The 18,102-nt window shown below is 59.7% G+C and overlaps 3 protein-coding genes and 1 long non-coding RNA gene across 7 annotated transcripts; 2 read left to right on the forward strand and 2 right to left on the reverse strand.

Moving 5' to 3' along the window:
- Positions 1 to 1,219: 1,219 nt before the first annotated feature.
- CD6 (CD6 molecule) lies at positions 1,220 to 5,534 on the forward strand. The gene is made up of 11 exons (XM_051777207.1): positions 1,220 to 1,371; positions 2,670 to 2,720; positions 2,834 to 3,511; positions 3,606 to 3,674; positions 3,758 to 3,898; positions 3,987 to 4,109; positions 4,195 to 4,296; positions 4,442 to 4,559; positions 4,647 to 4,735; positions 5,061 to 5,267; positions 5,349 to 5,534. Exons 1-11 carry the CDS (start codon positions 1,317 to 1,319, stop codon positions 5,426 to 5,428), a joined length of 1,713 nt encoding a protein of 570 aa, XP_051633167.1. The 5' UTR covers positions 1,220 to 1,316; the 3' UTR covers positions 5,429 to 5,534.
- A 2,328-nt stretch (positions 5,535 to 7,862) lies between these two features.
- On the forward strand, positions 7,863 to 14,583 carry CD5 (CD5 molecule). Its single transcript, XM_051777206.1, has 10 exons — positions 7,863 to 7,929; positions 8,482 to 8,520; positions 8,775 to 9,068; positions 9,151 to 9,213; positions 9,553 to 9,855; positions 10,995 to 11,279; positions 11,451 to 11,582; positions 13,214 to 13,267; positions 13,784 to 13,891; positions 13,973 to 14,583. Exons 1-10 carry the CDS (start codon positions 7,878 to 7,880, stop codon positions 14,056 to 14,058), a joined length of 1,416 nt encoding a protein of 471 aa, XP_051633166.1. The 5' UTR covers positions 7,863 to 7,877; the 3' UTR covers positions 14,059 to 14,583.
- LOC127466452 (uncharacterized) lies at positions 12,393 to 12,775 on the reverse strand. The gene is made up of 3 exons (XR_007902710.1): positions 12,753 to 12,775; positions 12,613 to 12,652; positions 12,393 to 12,452 (listed from the first exon to the last, which is right to left on the reverse strand). It is a non-coding gene; the product is annotated as an uncharacterized LOC127466452 (long non-coding RNA).
- A 59-nt stretch (positions 14,584 to 14,642) lies between the features above and the next one.
- Positions 14,643 to 18,084, reverse strand: VPS37C (VPS37C subunit of ESCRT-I). Of its 4 annotated transcripts, none has more exons than XM_051777098.1 (6): positions 18,046 to 18,084; positions 17,604 to 17,728; positions 16,896 to 17,000; positions 16,658 to 16,751; positions 16,369 to 16,451; positions 14,643 to 16,128 (listed from the first exon to the last, which is right to left on the reverse strand). In XM_051777098.1, the coding sequence occupies exons 3-6, from the start codon at positions 16,986 to 16,988 to the stop codon at positions 15,445 to 15,447; spliced, it is 954 nt and encodes a 317-aa protein (XP_051633058.1). In that variant the 5' UTR covers positions 16,989 to 17,000; positions 17,604 to 17,728; positions 18,046 to 18,084; the 3' UTR covers positions 14,643 to 15,444. The 4 variants fall into 4 exon arrangements, with proteins under 4 accessions (XP_051633058.1, XP_051633059.1, XP_051633057.1 ...); XM_051777097.1 differs by having other exon boundaries at positions 14,645 to 16,128; positions 16,658 to 16,829; positions 17,604 to 17,724; XM_051777096.1 differs by having other exon boundaries at positions 14,645 to 16,128; positions 16,658 to 16,829.
- Between the last annotated feature and the right edge of the window lie 18 nt (positions 18,085 to 18,102).

Here is an 18,102-nt window from a genome sequence, read left to right on the forward strand (position 1 = left end):
TAAAAAAAAAAAAAGCTGGGAATTCTCCCCCCCCCCCCCCACTCCGTGTGGCATCTCCTCTGATCCCGGTACTGGGTCCCATCCTGCTCCCATGGCAGTGCCAGGCTTCCAGGAACGGGAACGTGCCCTTGACCTTGGATCCACGTGAGAACTGGTCACGGGAATGGATCCTGGCCCTGGCCCAGCTGGGGTGACCTTGGGATAAGGGATAAGGGATCTCTTTCCTCCCTCTCCTACCATCCTCCTCCTCCACCTTCCAGCCCCAACACCAACCTGGTCCTGGGTCTCCTCCCACCTTGATCCGCCCAAATGTCCCCTCTGGAATTGGCCAGAGGAATTGATCCCCCTTTATTTGGGGTTACCATGGAAATTCCCACCCTTTTTCCAGCCTCCCAGTGATCCCAAGGCACTCCCAGATCGCCCTGGGTGGTAGCAGGAAACACACTCCCACACCCCAGCACCCTGATCCCGGCTTCCCAAAGCTTCCCAAAACCACACTGAGATGAGGCAATCCTGGTCCTGTCCCTCTTTCAGGGCATCCCAGGTCTCCAGGTGTCCAACCAGATCCAAGCCCTCACCCACAGTGGGATCAACATCTCCTGGAATGCCCCAGCTCCCACCCCATCCCTCCCCCACCATGCCCATCCCGTCCCTCACCATATATCCCTGGAGGGTCCTGGGGTGGTAAGTTGCTTGGGATGCAGTGACTCCATCCGGAAGGCAGTGGGATGGTGGCTCCATGGGATCAACTCCCGGATGGATCAGATCCTGGATGGATCTACCACCACCTGTCCGGCATGGAGCCCATCCTGGAAGTAAAGCATCCAGGTTGGGATGAAGGGCAGGATCCCAGGCAGGATCCCGGAAGGTCGGGATCCAGGCCCCATCCCAGCCCCCCTCCCAGCTTCCCTGGAAAGCATCCTGAAGGATTTGGAGCTGATCCATAGGGACGGGTGACACATTTGGGGGGTCCCCTCCCGCTGTGCCCCATGGGTATCTCCTCCCGCCCACCTCATCCCTGAAAAAAGGGATGGAGCTCCAGCAGCCTGGAAGACCCCAGATCCCCCCATGCCATCCCAAATCTCCACCGGATCCGCTCTCCCCGGGGGGGGCTCCGGGGGCTCCAACGCCCCGTTTCCTCCCCGCCGGCAGCAGGATGGGGCCACCCCGGCGCGCCTCGTGATGCCAGCCCAGCTTCCTCCCCTCCGCCTCCATCCCGGAACCACCGGGGGAGCGAGACCTCCCTGCCCCGAGAGAGGGACCTCCAGAACCCCCCCCCGGATCCCGAAATCCCACGGGCTTGCCCCGCCGAAGGGATGGGGGGGCTGTGCCTGCTCGTGGTGACTCTCTGTGCCGTGGCACCCAGACCAGGTATGTCACCATCCCCAGCCTGTCGCTTCCCGGCCTCTCATTTGGGAGCTCGGGGTGCCGGATCCATGGATTTTGTGGTTGGGGACCTGCCATCTTCCCGGGATGGAGGTCCCAGGGCAGATGTTCCGGTGGTGGCTCTGCAGCTCCTCTGACCCTCGCTGTCCACTGGGAGCGAGGGAAGGGGGTCCCTGAAAGGCAATCCTAAGGATTGGGGTCTCCTCAGGATGAGGGACCCCTAAAACCACCCTGGGGACCCCAAAACCGGGATCCTAAGCTCCTAAAAGTGCTCTCAGAGCTGTCCCACCTGCCAGCCCTATGGGATGCTCCAGGGCCAAATCCCATCCTGTCCCTCCTGTCACCCCTGGATGGTTTTGGGGTGTGATCCAGCCTTCCCCCCTCCCAATCCCAGCAGGATTTGGGGTGCTTTGGGTTCTGAAATGGCTGCCAGGAGCTGCCTCAAGGCCTCGGATCAATCAGGGAACGGGCCCCTCACCCCCATTTCCGCTCCTCCTTTCACCTCCACCCCCACAGAGCAGCTCAGTCCCGCTTTTCCCCCTCATCCCTGAGCTTTTCCTTGATCCTTTGGACTCCGATCCATGCCCCACCAGTTCCCCGGGATCCCCACCCAACCAGCCCCCCCGGAACAGGGAGAGACCGGGGGATCCTTCACCCTACAAAAGCCAAAGGGGTAATTTTCCCGGGAATAACCGGAGCGTGCACTCACCTGTGGCTCCGGGATAGGTACAGCCCCTCTGTGTCCACAGGGATGAGCCGGGAAGCGGGAGCAGACCGGATGCGTGAGGACGTCCCAAATTTCAGCTCTTCCACCGGTGAGTTGTGTCCCAATATTCCCATAATTAAGGAAAAAATTCTCTGAGCAGACCTCACACCAGGATTTAGCCCCAGGAAACCTCGTGGGGACGGATTTTTGGGATGCAGAAGCGCCATGACCATGTGGGCTGGGGGAGGGTCCCACAGAGCCACCCACAACTGGGAGAATTCCCATATTTTGGGGGGATTGGGATACACCGCTCCGTGTGCCCCCCCAGGGTGGCCACAGGGCCATGGCTTCCTGTTTTCCATCTGCTTCTTGCCAGGAAAACCAGGAATGAGCCAAAAAAGGAGTGACTGACCCCTTGAATCCTGCTGATCTCGCTCCGTGGGGATCTGGATCTGTGGGATCAGATCCACATCTGTCATCCCCATGTCACCTCAGAGGGATCATCATCCCCAAATTGGGAATCCTGGGGGGCTCATTTCCTCACCCCTCTGTCCCTTTCTTCCCACAGCTCCCGCAGAGCCGACAGGATCTCCCAGTATTCCAAGTGGGAACGCCTCGGTGACACCGGGTGAGTGCGGGAGGGTGAGGAACATCCTTAGGAGCACCCCCTTGCTCCCACTTTTTAGTGGGAAGGGGGCACTGGGAACATCGCTGGGTCACCATTCCTGGTGTGCCTCCCAGATCCCGGAGCGCTCCGCTTGGCCGGTGGCCGGAGCCGGTGCGAGGGCCGCGTGGAGCTGGAAAAACAGGGAATCTGGGGGACGGTGTGCGATGACGGGTGGGACATTCCCGACGCCGACGTCGTGTGCCGGCAGCTCCGGTGCGGCCACGCCGTGAGCGTCCACGGGAATTCCGCCTTTGGCCACGGGCACGGCCCCATCCTCCGGGATGAGCTGGGATGCCACGGGCACGAGAGGCACCTCTGGGAATGCCCGGCCGCTCCGGAGCACGACTGCAGCCACAAGGAGGACGCCGGCGTGGTTTGCTCAGGTGGGTTTGGGAGCATCCCGGCTCCAGCGGGGAGGGATGAGGGAGGCACATCCCCGTCCTTTCCCGCAGAGCACCAGGAGTGGCGGCTCTCCGGGGGCCGGGATGGCTGTGCTGGCAGGCTGGAGGTGTTTTTCCGCGGCACCTGGAGCACGGTGTGCGACAACACCTGGTACGACCCGGAATCGGCGGTGCTGTGCCGCAGCCTGGGATGCGGGACGCCACTCCAGCGCCTCTCCTTCGGACACACGCTTCCCGGGAAGATGTTGTACGAGTGCGGGAGCCTCCAGGCTTCCCTGGCGTTCTGCCGCTGGACCTTCAACAGATCTGCTCCCTGCCACCAGTCCCGGGCGGTCGGGGTGGTCTGCAATGGTACTGGATCTTCCCGCTGGGATCTGGGAGGGAATTCCTGCCCCCCACCTCGGCATCCCCATGATCTGATTTCTGTCCCCACTCCCCTCTCCAGGCTCCCAGGGTTTGCTGGATCCAACCCCCACAGCCACAGGGACAAACGGGAATGTCACCGTCCCGCGGGGTGAGTGTCCTGCAATCTCTCCCTTCCCATTCCCTGAAGGAAGGATTTAGGTGGGAATGACTTGTGTCCATTCTCTGTCTCAGCCGAGGAAGGGTCTCCAGTTGTAGGGACACAATTCCCGTGGGATAGTCTCCTCTTTATCCTGTGCCTGGTGCTGGGAATGCTGCTCCTGCTCTCTGTACTGGCCTTTTCCATCGCTCTGCTGAGGCTGAGGAAGAAGAGCGGTAAGGAATTCTGGACTGAGCATGGAATTGGGGCACACATCCCACTTTTTGGGCTCAGCTCAGCTTTTCATCCCCATTGTCCTTGCAGCCATGTGTTCCTTGGGAATAACCACTCCAGTCCTGGTGACCCACAGCTCCCAGAGCCCTGATGTGCCCTCCGGGATTCCCAATGACTACAGGGAGATTCCCACCAGCCTTCCCAAAGGATCAGGTGGGTCTGGCAGGTCACCCCCCTGGGATGTGGGGAAGGGGATCCCAGCTGATGGCACATCCCCCATCCCATTCTCACCCCCCAGACCCGCTGGGCACAGCCTTTTCCAAGGATTCCACCTCCGATTCTGACTCGGAATACTACGAGTTCAGCAGGAAGCCGCCCGTCGCCCTCTCCACCTTCTACAGTGAGCACCCTATTCCCTCTGGAATTCCCCTCACCTTGCCCTAGGAACCCCTGTCACCCTACCTGGGATCCCCATCCCCATGCTCCAGGATTCCCGTTCCCTTTTCCTGGGATCCCTGTCACTCCCACCGCTCTCCCCTTCCCAGACTCGCTGCGCCGCCATCCCGGGGAGCAGCTGCTTCCACCGAGGCCCAGCCAGGATGGGATGGAGCCATTCCCTGAGGATGGTATGGGACAAGGGGGGTCCATCCCATGGATAAGGGGGTGGCTCCTCTCTGTTCCTATGCTGGATGTTCTTGTTCCCGCAGCACCGGCCAGGATGGGCCCCCCATTCCCTGGAAGGAAGAACAGCTCCTCCAGCTCCTCCTCCTCATCATCTACGAATCCCTGCCGGAATGGCAACGTCCCCTCCCAGCACAGCTGGGGCACCGGTGGGCCCTGCCGGAGGGATGTGTGGGAGCAGGGATGGGGAGAGCCCTGGGAATGGGAACAGTGATGGGGAGAGCCCTGGGAATGGGAACAGTGATGGAGGAACCCCACGGAACAGTGATGGAGGAACCCCGGGGGTGGGAATAAGGAAAGGAGAGATCCCAAAGGTGGGAATAAGGGATGAGGACAGCCCTGGGGAGGGGAATGAGGGTGTGGGTACCCCAGGAATGGGACCAGGGATGGAGAGACTCCAGGGATGGGAACAGGGATGTGAACAGGGATGGGTCCAACCCCAGGAAGGGAACGAGAGTGGGGGAACCCCGGGAATGGGAACAGGGATGGAGGGTCCCAGTAAGCACCTGTTTCTCCCAGTTCCCCCAGCAGCTCCCAGCATTCCCGCCCCAGTGCCCTCCCAGCCCTGGGTACCTCCGTGTCCAGCAGATCCCGATCCCGATCCCACCGGCAGCTCCAGCACCTCCTCAGGGGAGTGGTACGAGAACATTCCGGGCATGGAGCACACCGGAGACCCTTCCCAACATCCCGGTGAGGATCTCACGCTGGCAGGGGGATATGGGGACTCCAGGATCCTCTGCTCCCAAATCCTGATGGGCTGTGTCCCTCCAGGTTGGATGGATCCCTTGGGACAGGATCCCGACTTCTCCGAGGGCAGTGACTATGACGACATCCAGGGAGCTGCCTACTGAGCCTTTCCCGCTGCTCCAGAGGGACACCTGGCCAAGGCCACCATCCCACTGCTGGCATCACCTCTGGAATTCTCCAACCATTCCCCTGTGCTGTCATTAAAAGCTTTTCCCACCGTATTCCTTGTCCTTCCGTAGGAGTGACTCATCACCATTCCCACAGCGGGGCTGGGCCACCGAGCGCTCCCAGTTGCCCACTGGGATGTCCAGATATCCCATTCCCAACCTGCAGGAGCAGGGATGGGGGTGGCAGGGGCCCCACCCAGCTCTGGGAGTGGAAATTACCCCCCAGGAATTGGGGATGTGGGAGGGTCTGGTGGCCCACAGTGTCCCCCCCACTCCCAGAGGTTCCCTGTATCCCATTGGGACACAGTCCCCATCCCGGGGGGGCCCATAAATCCTGTCCAGGGGATGCTGGGAGGGAAGACACCCCAAAACCCACAGAATGACGCTCTCTGGGGGCGTCGGGGGGTCCCAAAAGAGGGATCACCTCCTCCAGCCTCCCAAGCTTCACCCGCATCCCAGTGGGATGCCGGAGCCGAGCACACGAAGCTCCCGGTGGATTTGGGGGGGGCACAGCACCCACCCATCACCCCAGAGCTGCCACCCCCACGCCGGGGGACTCCCCCGCACCCCAAACCCCCCTTCCCACGGCCCGGCCCAGCCCCCCGGAGCGTCTCCAGCCCCGGCTTTCCGGTTGCCCCGAGGGGCAGGTCGGGGTTCATCTGCACCCCCCGCGGAAAAAGCGGCCCCCCCGCACCCCTCAGGTGTTCGCGGGGCGAGAGGCCCCGACAAAGGAGCCGCGACAACGGAGGAAATCCCAAAATAGCAGCAAAACCCCGACAAAGGGAGCGGGGCAGGCGGGGGTTGAGAGCGGGGTGGGCACGGGGGGGGGGTGACAGGGGCGTGGTGCCCCCGGCCCCTGTGCCAGCGGGGGGGACGGGCAGGACGGCACCGAGGGCGTCGGGATCGCCGGGATCGTGGGGTGGCATCCATGACCTCAGGGGGGTTTGGTGTCCAGGGGTCCCAAAGCCTTGGGGGTCACTGATTCCCTGGGAGCGGGACAATCCAGCCCGTGGCCCCACAGGGAATGTGCCCCCTCCGCCCCCACAGCGGTGCCGACCCTTTATCCGAGCTGTTCCCGCCTGGAAAACCCCCATCTTTCCCGTTTTTCATTCTGATCCCAGCAGGTGCTGCCAGCAGCCAAGCCCGTCCTTGCTCGCTCCAGAGGCAGCTCCTGCTTTTTAAAAGGCTCCTCACGGCAGGCAACGTGTCAGCACATCCCAAAATCCCCCCGGGAAGGGATTCCGAGCATCCCGAGCTGTCACAGGATGCTGAGCTGACTCCCGCTGCCAGCGGCAAGGCAGATGCTCAATCCAATCCCAAATCCTGCCTCTGGGATTCCAGGGCCTCCAGAGCCAGCCAAGGCTCCCAGGGAAGGGCTGGATCCCAGGCATCCCGTATCCATAGGGGTCACACACCCCTGGATAATGTGGATCTTTCCTAGAGGCGAAGTATCACAGGATATGTGGGGGGAATCACCAATTTCAGGTGGATTTGGGGGGATTTGGGGCCTGGATCCTGCACAAAGACCTCCCTGGCTGAGTCCTGTGGGAGCAGATCTGGGAATTACACCCTTTTTCTGGGGAATTTTCAAAGCTGAACTGGGTGGGGGTCAGCTCCAGGTGGGACATCCCGACAGGGCTTGGTTCTGCCACAATCCCAGTCTGGGGGGGTCAGCAGGACCCCTGGAATAACTGGGATGGGAACAAGCAGGGAGTTCAGGGAGCACCCAGGGAAGTCCCAGGGGAGCTGAGCTCCTGCTCCAGGGTGGGGGATTGGAGTGGGAAGGGAATTTCCATCCTCCCATTCCCACTCCCCAGGCACTCTCCTTCCAGCAGGAACACCATGGGATCAATGGAAAACAGTTGCCTCATTAACATGCATGACCTGGATTCGGAAAAATTAATTAGGGCCTAATCAATTAACACCTCTGCCTCGCCCTGGTCCAGCCCTGCCAGTGCCCCACGTGCCCTTGCCGGGATAGGGGGCATCCCTGGAATGCCAGAAACTGGGATGTGCCTGGATAAACCCTTCCCTCGTCCCCTTCCTGGGGGGTTCCACAGTGTTTCGGGTGGGCACCGGCTCCTCCTCAGCCCCGAAGGGTCGTGACCCCAGACATTCCCTCAGCACTGGATATATCCAGAGATGTGGGAATCCCGGGATTTGGGGAGGGGGCTGAGCTCCCCCCCTTGGCATTTCTCCCCCCTTTTTTTTGGCGGGACCTGGTGAGGCAGCTGAGCCTCGAAACCGGCACAGCCGTGACGTCAGGAAACCACAGAGGGAGGAAAAACAGCCGGTTCCTGCCCGGGCCCCCCTCCCTCGCCCGCTCCAGGCCCGGGCAGCGGAGCCTCCGGAGCCCCCCGTGCCCCCCATCCCGCTGCTGGCACCCATGGAACCCCGGTTGCCCCCCCTGTGCCTCCTGCTCCTTCTGGGAACGTGGGGTGAGTGCTGGGGGTGCCCCGGGCTGGGGGCATCGCTCACATCCCGTGCTGGGACGTCCCAGTTTTCCCACCCCGGGAATGTTCTGGGAGGGGATGGGCACCAGGGGTTTGTGGTGCCACCCTGGGTGAGGCCCAGCCGGGGGGCTTGGGGTGGGGAGGGGGCTTGAGGGGGACAAAACCCCGCCAGCACAACTCCAGGGTGCTCGTCCCACCCCAAATGTGAGCCCAGGGGTGCTCCCCATCCTCATTCCCGCCCGGCTCCTGCCATTCCCAGCTTTCCCTTGGTCCACATGGCACCCGCCCCAGCTGCTTGGCCTGACGTTCTGCCCAGGAGCGCAGCTAATTAAGGGTAATTAGCAGGTCCCTTGGCTTTTTCTGGCCCTAATTAACCCCCAGCAGACAGACGGACAGGCGGCAAACCCCTTTTCTCCCCGAAATCCCATTTCCCCCCCTTCCAAAATCCCATTTCTCCCACAAAACCACCGAGTGCCGGAGCCTCTGCCCCAAAATGGCGGGTCCGGGATTGATGCCCCATCCCTGTCTTCCTTCCAGCCATTCCTGACCACGGAGGAGCTGCCTGGACACCTCGAGGTGAGAACGGGGGGTATAAACACCAATGGGGAGGATAAACACCTCGGGAATCCCACCAGGCTCCAGGAGCATGGTAGATGCCCCAGTTGCATCATCCCAGCTCAGCCCCGTGACCTCCCTTCATCCCCCCCACTCCCAGTCCTTGTCCCACTTCATGAGACATCCTGAAAAAGGGCTTTTCCATCATTCCCTGGAATGTGGAAAACCTACCGGGAAGGGAAGGGAAGCCCCATAATTCCAGTGTTTTCCCGCAGATCCCGGCCTGCAGCTCGTCGGTGGCGGATGCCGCTGCACCGGGATACTGGAGGTGGACTGGGAAAGCCGTTGGAGACGAGTGTGCCAGGACAACATGAGACGGTCCAACCTGGATGAAATCTGCCGACAGATGGGCTGCGGCCCCCCCAGCTCCGAGCCCTTCCAGCTCATCATTCCCAGCGGGAAGAAGCCACGTGCGCAGCCCGTGAGGTGCAGGAATCCGGAGGGAGCGCTGGTGGAATGCCACTGGGAGCTGGAAAACTGCACAGAGCACGTTGTTGTCTCCTGCAAAGGTGAGCCTGGACCCCCCACCCCGCTCACCTCAATCCCTAGGGATCATCCAGGCTGATGGGGCTCCTTCTCTTCTCGTTCCAGAGCCAGAGAAAACCACTCCCAAGCCCCCACCGGCACCTCCGGACACCACCCTGGAGCCCACCGGTAAGACCCCGATCCCGAGGGATCCAACACTCCCACCCAGCCCGGGGGATCTAAGGTCCCCATCCCAAGGGATCTAAGGTCCCCATCCCAAGGGATCTAAGCAGTCCATTCTGAGGGATCTAAGACCTCCATCTCAAAGGATCCAAGACCTCCATCCCGGGGGATCTAAGCACCCCATCCCAGGGGATGTGAGACCCCCTTTCTGAGGGATCTAAGGCCCCCATCCAGGGGGATCCATGCAGTGATTAAACTCCAGATTAAGGGACTTTCTCCTCAGGAATGGAAAAGAATGTCACCCCAATCCCTAACACGCTGCTCTTCCCCCCAATCCCTCTCCAGGACTGCCCCGGCTGCGGCTGGCGGACGGGAATTTCAGCTGCTCCGGATTCCTGGAGCTGCACAAGGGGGGGCTGTGGGGGGCCGTGGCCAGGATGCCCCCGCACACCTGGGCACACCTGGGCACCCGCATCTGCTGGGACCTGCGCTGCGGCACCGCCGGGCACGGACACCAGGAGCCGGAGCACGGGACCCACCTGCCAGTGAGGTGGGAAGTGCTGGATTCCTGTGAGAGCCATTCCCTCCTGGAATGCTTCAACAGGACCAGCCCCCGGGGGAAAACTCCTGCCTTTGTCACCTGCTCAGGTGAGAGCACACTTGGAGCATCCAGGCCTCTCTGGGGGGGATATCCCGGGGGAATTCCGGGTTCCCGCCCAGAGCTCCATCCGCCCACTCCTGCTCTTCCTCTCTGGGGTGCGAAGGCAAAACAGGAAATCTCAGTTCCCGGCAGTGCCGGAAGAGGATGAGCCGGGGAGGGAGAGGGGCCACGGCAGTGTCCCAAATTCTAAATCTGAGCAGGGAACCCATGGATCAGCCCCTCTGGGTCCTGCCTGGGAGAGTATTCCATACCTCGGGCATCCCCCAGCCGTGGGCATCTCCCAGACCTGGGCCCCTCCCTGCCCTTTTCCATGGAGATCCAAGGCACAGGGCTCAGAGCAATCCTGCCATCTGCCCCAGCTCAGAAGCCATCCCGAGGGATTTGGGGGTTTATTGGGCTGTGCCACAGCAGCTGGCAGAGCTTCCATGCTGCATTCCCATGGGAATAGTTCAAAGCTCCTCAGTGCTCGGCTCTGCTTTGGCCCACACACATCCCCTGCTCCCTATGGCATGAGGCGGAATGCCAGGAGCATCCCTGTGCCAGGAGCAGCCAGCCATGAGGCTCCCCATGGATCTCATCCCTCTCTGCCCATGGATCCGTGGATCTGATCCCTCTCCATGGGTCTGACTCCCCTCTCCCCATGGATCTGACCCCTCCCTATGGATCTGACAGACCTGTCCCATTACCCCGAGACTTGTCCTGGAATCCCCAAGCCTATCCCACGGTCCCCAAGATGTCCCATTATCCCAGACCTCTCCCATTGCCCCCAAGTCTGCCCCATTATCCCAGACCCGTCCCATTACCCCCAAGCCCATCCCATTATCTCCAAGCCTGTCCCATTATCTTAGACCTGTCCCATTATCCCCAAGCCTGTCCCATTATCCCAGACCTGTCCCATTACCCCCAAGCCTATCCCATTATCCCAGACCTGTCCCATTACCCCCAAGCCTATCCCATTATCCCAGACCTGTCCCATTATCCCAAAGCCTATCCCATTATCCCAGACCTGTCCCATTATCCCAAAGCCTATCCCATTATCCCAGACCTGTCCCATTATCCCAAAGCCTATCCCATTATCCCCGAGCTGCCCCATTATCCCCACAGCCATTCCCACTCCATCCCCCAGATTCCGAGCCGCGGGTGCAGCGGAGGCTGGGCTCCGGCCCCACTCCCTGCGAGGGGGACATCCAGGTTTTCCACGAGGGCCAGTGGCTGTCCCTGTGTGACGACGGATCGCGGCGCTCCCAGCGCGGCCGCCAGCTCTGCCGGGAGCTGCGCTGTGGGAATCTCACCTCCAGCGCCGAGATCCGGGAGCCGCCTTCCTTGGGAGTCACCTGCGGGATCGACCCCCTGCACCTCTGCCACGGGAACCTCGGGAGCCCCCAGAAGTGCTCCCGGACCAGAGTTGTGTGTAAGGCGCCGTTCCGGGGGCAATCTGTGGGGTGCTGGGAGCTGGAATTCCCAGCCCTGTGGAACGGGTAGGGATGGGAGGATGCCTTGATGGGTGGGATTCGGGCTCCCAGTGGGTTTTCATGTCCCTGGGCACAAGGGTCTCATCCGGTGCCATCCGTCCTCTTCCCAGGCCAGGACTCCAAGCCACTTCCTGCCGGCACATCCGCCGGCACCGTCGGGAGCATCTGCCTGGCCCTGCTGCTCTTCCTCGTCCTCCTCGTTGTCTGCGGCCCCCCTGCCTGCAGGAGGCTCCACAAGAGGAGTAGGTGACCCTCTGGATCCTCAGCCCACACCTGCCCTGCTGTTCCCAGGCTTGTCCCACCATCCCCAGGCCTGTCCCGTTGTCCCCAAGCCTGTGCCGTTGTCCACGCACCTGTCCCATTATTCCCAGGCTTCTCCCATTGTCCCCAGACCAGTCCCATTATCTCCAAGCCTGTCCCATTTTCCCCAAGCTTCTCCCACTGTTTCTAGACCCCTCCCATTATCCCCACATCTGTCCTATTATTCCCAGACCTCTCCCATTGTCCCCAAACCTGTCCCATTATTCTCAGGCCTGTCCCATTATTCCCAGATCTCTCCCATTGTCCCCAAGCCTGTCCCATTATTCCCATACCTGTCCCATTGTCCCCAAGCCTGTCCCATTATTCCCACACCTGTCCCATTGTCCCCAAGCCTGTCCCATTATTCCCACACCTGTCCCATTGTCCCCAAGCTTGCCCCACTGTTCTCAAGCCTGTCCCATTATTCTCAGGCCTGTCCCATTATTCCAGACCTGCCCCATTATTTCCAAACCTGTCCCATTGTCCCCAAGCCTGTCCCATTGTTCCCACACCTGTCCCATTATTCCCAGGCCTGTCCCATTGTTCCCACACCTGTTCCATTATTCCCAGGCCTGTTCCACTGTCACCAAGCCTGTCCCATTATTCCCAAACCTGTCTCATTGTCCCCACACCTGTCCCATTATCCCCAAGCCTGCCCCATTGTCCCCAAACCTGCCCCATTGTTCCCAAACCTGCCCCATTGTTCCCAAACCTGCCCCATTGTCCCCAAGCCTGCCCCATTATTCCCAAACCTGCCCCATTATTCCCAGGCCTGTCCCATTATTCCCAGGCCTGTCCCATTATTCCCAGGCCTGTCCCATTGTCCCCAAACCTGCCCCATTGTTCCCAAACCTGTCCCATTATTCCCAGGCCTGTTCCACTGTCACCAAGCCTGTCCCATTATTCCCAAACCTGTCTCATTGTCCCCACACCTGTCCCATTATCCCCAAGCCTGCCCCACTGTTGCCAAACCTGCCCCATTGTTCCCAAACCTGCCCCATTGTCCCCAAACCTGCCCCATTGTCCCCAAGCCTGCCCCATTATTCCCAAACCTGCCCCATTATTCCCAGGCCTGTCCCATTATTCCCAGGCCTGTCCCATTGTCCCCAAACCTGTCCCATTGTTCCCACACCTGTCCCATTATTCCCAGGCCTGTCCCATTATTCCCAAACCTGCCCCATTGTTCCCAAACCTGCCCCATTGTTCCCAAGCCTGCCCCATTATTCCCAAACCTGCCCCATTATTCCCAGGCCTGTCCCATTATTCCCAAGCCTGTCCCATTGTCCCCAAACCTGTCCCATTGTCCCCAGACCTGTCCCATTGTCCCCAGACCTCTCCCATTATCCCTAAGCCTATCCCACGTGGAATAGGCACAAAGCAGGGGAGCGGGAAAGGGGATTAAGCTCCAAGTGGACACAAAGGAGCAGCCGGAGGATCCCGAGGGGGAATTATGGTGTGGGAGGGGATTATTTGGGATGACATATGGAGCTGGCAGGGGGGAAGCAGCTGGAGGAAGGATCAGGAAGATCCTTGGAGAGACAATTCCCGCTCTCCCCCCACCTCTGCCTTCCAGTCTCCAAGAAAAAGCAGCGCCAATGGATCGGCCCCACGGGCCTCAACCAGACGGGTGAGGGGGCAGGGATTGGGATCTGGGATTCCTGGGGGTGGGATTGGTGTTCCTGGGGGTGGAATTTGTGCACCTGGGAGCGGATTTTGGGCTCTGGGGGAAGGATTTGGGAATCCTGGGGGTGGATTTGGGGCTCCTGGGGGTGGGATTGAGGCCCATGGGGTGGGATTGGGGCCCATGGGGTGGGATTTGGGCTCCTGGGGATAGGACTGGGATTCCTGGAAGTGAATTTGTGGCTCCTGTGGGTGGGACTGGGGGTTCCTTTGGGTGGATTTGGGAATCCTGGGGGTTGATATGGGGCTCCAGGGGGTGGGATTTGTGTTCCTGGTGGTGGATTAGGATTCCTGGGAGTGGGACTGGGACTCCTGGGGGTGGATTTGGGATTCCTGGCGTTGGATACAACTCACCTGATTTCCCTCAGCCCCATCCCGGGGGTGGGTCCATTCCCTCCCAACCGCCCTTCCAGTCCCCAAATCCCAATCCCAATCCCGATCCCAATCCCACCTTGTGTTCCAGTCTCCTTCCACCGCTCCGGCTCCGCCGCTCCGAGGCCTCGGGGACAGGGAGGGGACAACGACTACGCCGCGGTCCCGCCCAAGAGCTCCCAGCTCTCCGCTTATCCAGGTAAACGCTGGAAGCAGCTCCTCTTCCAGGGATGAACCCTCCGGGCACCCCCTGAGCCACATCCATCCATCCCCTCCACAGCCCTGGAAGGAGCGCTCCGACATTCCAACCCTCCGGAGAACTCCTCGGACAGCGACTACGACCTGCGCTCCGCCCGCAGGGTGTGATTCCCAAAGGATTCCCAAAGGAGCCGTTCCCGTCTCCCGGCTCGGCCACAGGGGGATCCCAGCGTTCCAGGGAGAAAAAGAGGAGTTCTGGGGGTTCTTAAGGTACTTATATGGATTTAAGAGGCCTTTTGGAGAGGGATCGTCGGCTTTTCCATGGCTCCAAACCGATGGATAAAGGAAAGGAATGCAAGTCCAGGGAGGGTGGGAATACTGGGAAGGAATCAAAGATATTTAATATCCAACAACTGTAATAAAATTGGGATTTTTGTACTAATTACACCTTGTCCTCTTCCTTCCTATATCCCAGAGCAATTCCTTAGAGCACCAGACTCCCGGTCAGGAGGGAAAAGCAGGACAGGAAAACAGGGAAAGGCATTTTTCCCTGTTTTTCTACCCCGAAGAGCCCCAAGCTGAGGAAAGATAAGCCCGGGAAAAGCAGGAAAAATGGGTTGGGAGATGGTGCTGGGAGAGGAGGAAAGGCTGGAATCCAAAGGGAGCCGGTGTCGGGATGCCAGGAAGGGATAAAGGGATCAACCCATGGGCGGATTCTCCGTCATTCCCGAACGAAATACTGGCCGTGACTCCAGTATGGAATTAATTAATGCAGTTTTATTACTGTAATGAATCCCAGGGATGGAATTGCTTCCATGAAATCCCACAAAGCCCCATCCTAGTCCATTAGTAACCATTCCTTATAAATAACTTCCAGGGATATGGGCGGGACTCGTAGGATAAAGTGCTGAGCAAAGCAAATCCCATTCCCGGTGTTTGTCGTTCCCTCTGTCTCCAAGTGTTTCCTGAGAAGGGGGATGTGAGGAGCCCGGAAAACCACGCGGGAGGTCGGGAATACCAGAGGCTGGGTGGGAATCACCGACTCCCAGACAATCCTGGAGTGGCTGGGTGGGAAGGGATCATCTCATTCCAACCACGTTCCACTAATCCAGGCGGATCCAAGCCCCATCCAACTTGTCCTTGGACACTTCCAGGGATGGAGCAGCCACAGCTTCCCTGGGAAATCCATTCCAGTGCTTCACCAACCTCGCAGGGAGGAACTTCTTCCCAATATCCCATTAAACACATCCTCTGGCAGCGGGAAGCCATTCCCCTTTATCCCATCATTCCAGCCCATTATATCCAAGTCCTTTTCCAGTTCTTTTGGAGCCCCCTTAGGCTCTGGAAGGTGTTCCAAGGTCTCCCTGGAGCCTTCTCCTCTCCGGAATTCCAGCCCTGAGGGGCTGCTCCTTCCTGCTATATCCAGCTGGGAATCACCTGGCTCTGACTCCTGGAACTGTGACTCTCATCCCATGGAATTCCTGGGATTCCACCTGTTCCTCAATCCCCAGAAAAAGAAGGAAGCAGTAGAGGATGCTCCCGGAAAGTCCTGGATTAGTATCCAGGCCAAGCCGGACGGGAAGGGTTGGGAGGGGGCGGGTATCCAAAGGGTGGGGGAGCCCCGGGATAGGGAGGCTGTGCCGGGATCGGGAAATTCGGGAGAGGGGGCTGGGTGGGATAGGGTGGCCTTCCCGCTCCGGGAGGGATGTAGGGAGAGTATCCCGGCCTGGGAGGAGGAGGAGACGGACTGGGACCGGGATATGGCGCCGGCTGCGGAGGGGCCCGGGATGGAGACCAGGAATAGCCTCCGGAGGCAGCTCTGGGAGCCTGAGCCGACGGATATCCGGGAGCTGGGTAAGGAAAGGGTTGGGAGCCGGGCTGGGAAGCAGCCGGAGCTGCCGGGAAAGGTGCGGGAGGCAGCGCTCCATGGGCCGGGGGGCCGGGAGGGAGCGCGGGAGCCGGGCTGTAGGGAAGGGGGAAGGGAGGAGATCCCGCTGGGAAGGGCTGTGGAGGATCCCTGGAGCCAGGAACGTGAGGAGCAGGAGGGAGAGCAGGAGGAGGAGGAGGAGGAGCCTGCGAGTCCTGGCCGGATTCCTGGGATCCCTCGGATTTCCTCACGATCTCCTGCAGCTTTTCCACGCGGACCCGGCGCAGGTGGGACAATTTCCTCATGGTGGCAAACTGCTCCAGGAACGTCTCCAAGGGCACTTCGCCCTCCAGGAATTTCTCCGCCATTTTCTAGAAGAGAGGAACAGCCTCGGCTTCATCCCAGGATCCCTCGGCTCCTCTTCCCTCATCCCGCTTCGGGATTTCGGTCTTTCCTGGACTCCACACAAACAAGGATCAATCTGATTTTTGGGGGGGGGGAAAAGACCAGCAAATTCCAGGCATAACCCAGGATTTTTGGGATTTGGGTTAGCCGGGAGTCTTTGAGGATGAAGCCCTGGGATTCCCCATGGATTGAAGCCTCGAGCTCACCTCAGATTCCTCCTCAATCTTCTGACTTTCCACCTGGAGCAGCTCCAGCAGAGTCTGCGGTTGCAGCGCTGCCGAGGATTTCTCTGGGAAAACCATGGAAGGAAAAAAAAAAACACGGAAAAATCACAACCATCGGGAAAAAACAGCAGAGATCCCACAGGATCAGCCTCAGGAATCACTCGGGGAAGGAGGAAAACCCAAAAGGATCTCTCCTGGGAAAAAAGTGGGATCTCGGCTTTCTGGGAAGCAGAATCCTTTGTTCCCGAGCCAGGATGATCCCAGGGCTCACCCAGCTTTTCCTTCTGCTCCCGGCACCTCCCGGCCAGTTCCTGCAGCTCCAGGTATTTCTTGGAGAGGTCACTTCGTCCCGATTCCAGCGGCGCCTGGAATTTCAGGTTCTGCTCGGCCAAGCTCCGGTTGGAAGCCAAGGCCATTTCCCGTTCCAGCTGCAGCTCCTGCACCTGCGGAATTCGGGAAGTGACGCCGGGAACGGGACAAGGGAACCCCAGGGTGACCCCCCCACCAACCTCCTGCGATTCCAGAGCCAAGCGCTCGATTTCCTGGGAATCCTCCTGCAGCTCCCGGAGCTCCTCCACCGTCCGGTTCCTGAGCATGTCCATCCTCCCGGATTCCTGGGACACGGAAAAGGAGGCGGGTAAATTCCCCAGTCCAGCTGTTTGGCCTCCTAGGGATTGAACTCCAGCTTTGTTAAACCTCCTGGAGCAGCTTCTATAAGAAATCAGCGAGGGCAAAGCAACATTCCCACTAATTCCTCCTTCAGGAATGACTTTTCCCCAACTTTTCCCAGCTTTTCCCAGCCTGTTTGGAAAGAATTTTGTGCATCCCAGAGGCTTTTGTCGAGGAAAAACCCACTCCCAGCCCCGACCAGCAAATTCTAGCTGAATCTCTCCCCCATTTTCCAGATTCTGACTCATTCCAGGCTCCATCCCACCCAAGATTCCCGTTCTTCCAATGAAACCTGGACCTGCTCCTATCCCACTGTTTCCAAAGAGATGGAAAAGATCTTACGGATCATCCACTTCCACCCTCTGACATGGAAAGCAGTGAAATAACACAAAATCCTGGATTTCCAGTATTATATCTGCGATTTATCCCAAATATTCCAGGTTTTCCGATAACATGTAGGAATTATCCTGCGTTTGTGGTGCAAATTCCAAGAGCTGGGAGGGGATAATGCGGGAATGCCATAAAAAAACCAGGGACACCCTACAAACCTGCGCCGTCCTGATGGCTCCCGGCTCTTCTACCTCTTATCCAAGTGGAGCATCCCAAGGATTTCACGCCGGCAATGTCGCAAGATCCTCAGGAATGTCTCAACTCATGATCCCGATAAACCTGTCTGAGGGGAAAACAGGGAATTGTGTCCCACGCTGCAGGCGCGGGGCTTTCCCCCCGCAAGGGAATCACCCGATTCAGGAGTTTTTTGGTCTCTTAACGAAATTTTACGGAGTTTAAACGGGAAAAACGGGAATGCCGGGAGCGGGAAAACTCAAGAACTGGCTCTGGGAAGCGCCCAACGGCGCTCAGAGGGGTGGAGGCGAAGCGCTGGGTGACTGCACGGCAGCAGCGAGCGGGAGCGGCCGCGTTAGCGCCGTAATGCCGCCGTTATTCCCGGTATTCCCGATATTTCCATTCCCGGCCCAGCCCCGGACTCACCGTAGACCCTCCGCCCGTCGCTACTTCCGGGTTCCGGCGCGGACCGGAAGTGGGCGG

This window comes from Manacus candei, unplaced genomic scaffold (genome assembly GCF_025592945.1).
Source record: "Manacus candei isolate 608988 ecotype Guabito, Panama unplaced genomic scaffold, ASM2559294v1 h1tg000009l, whole genome shotgun sequence".
NCBI classification, from domain to species: Eukaryota; Metazoa; Chordata; class Aves; order Passeriformes; family Pipridae; genus Manacus; species Manacus candei.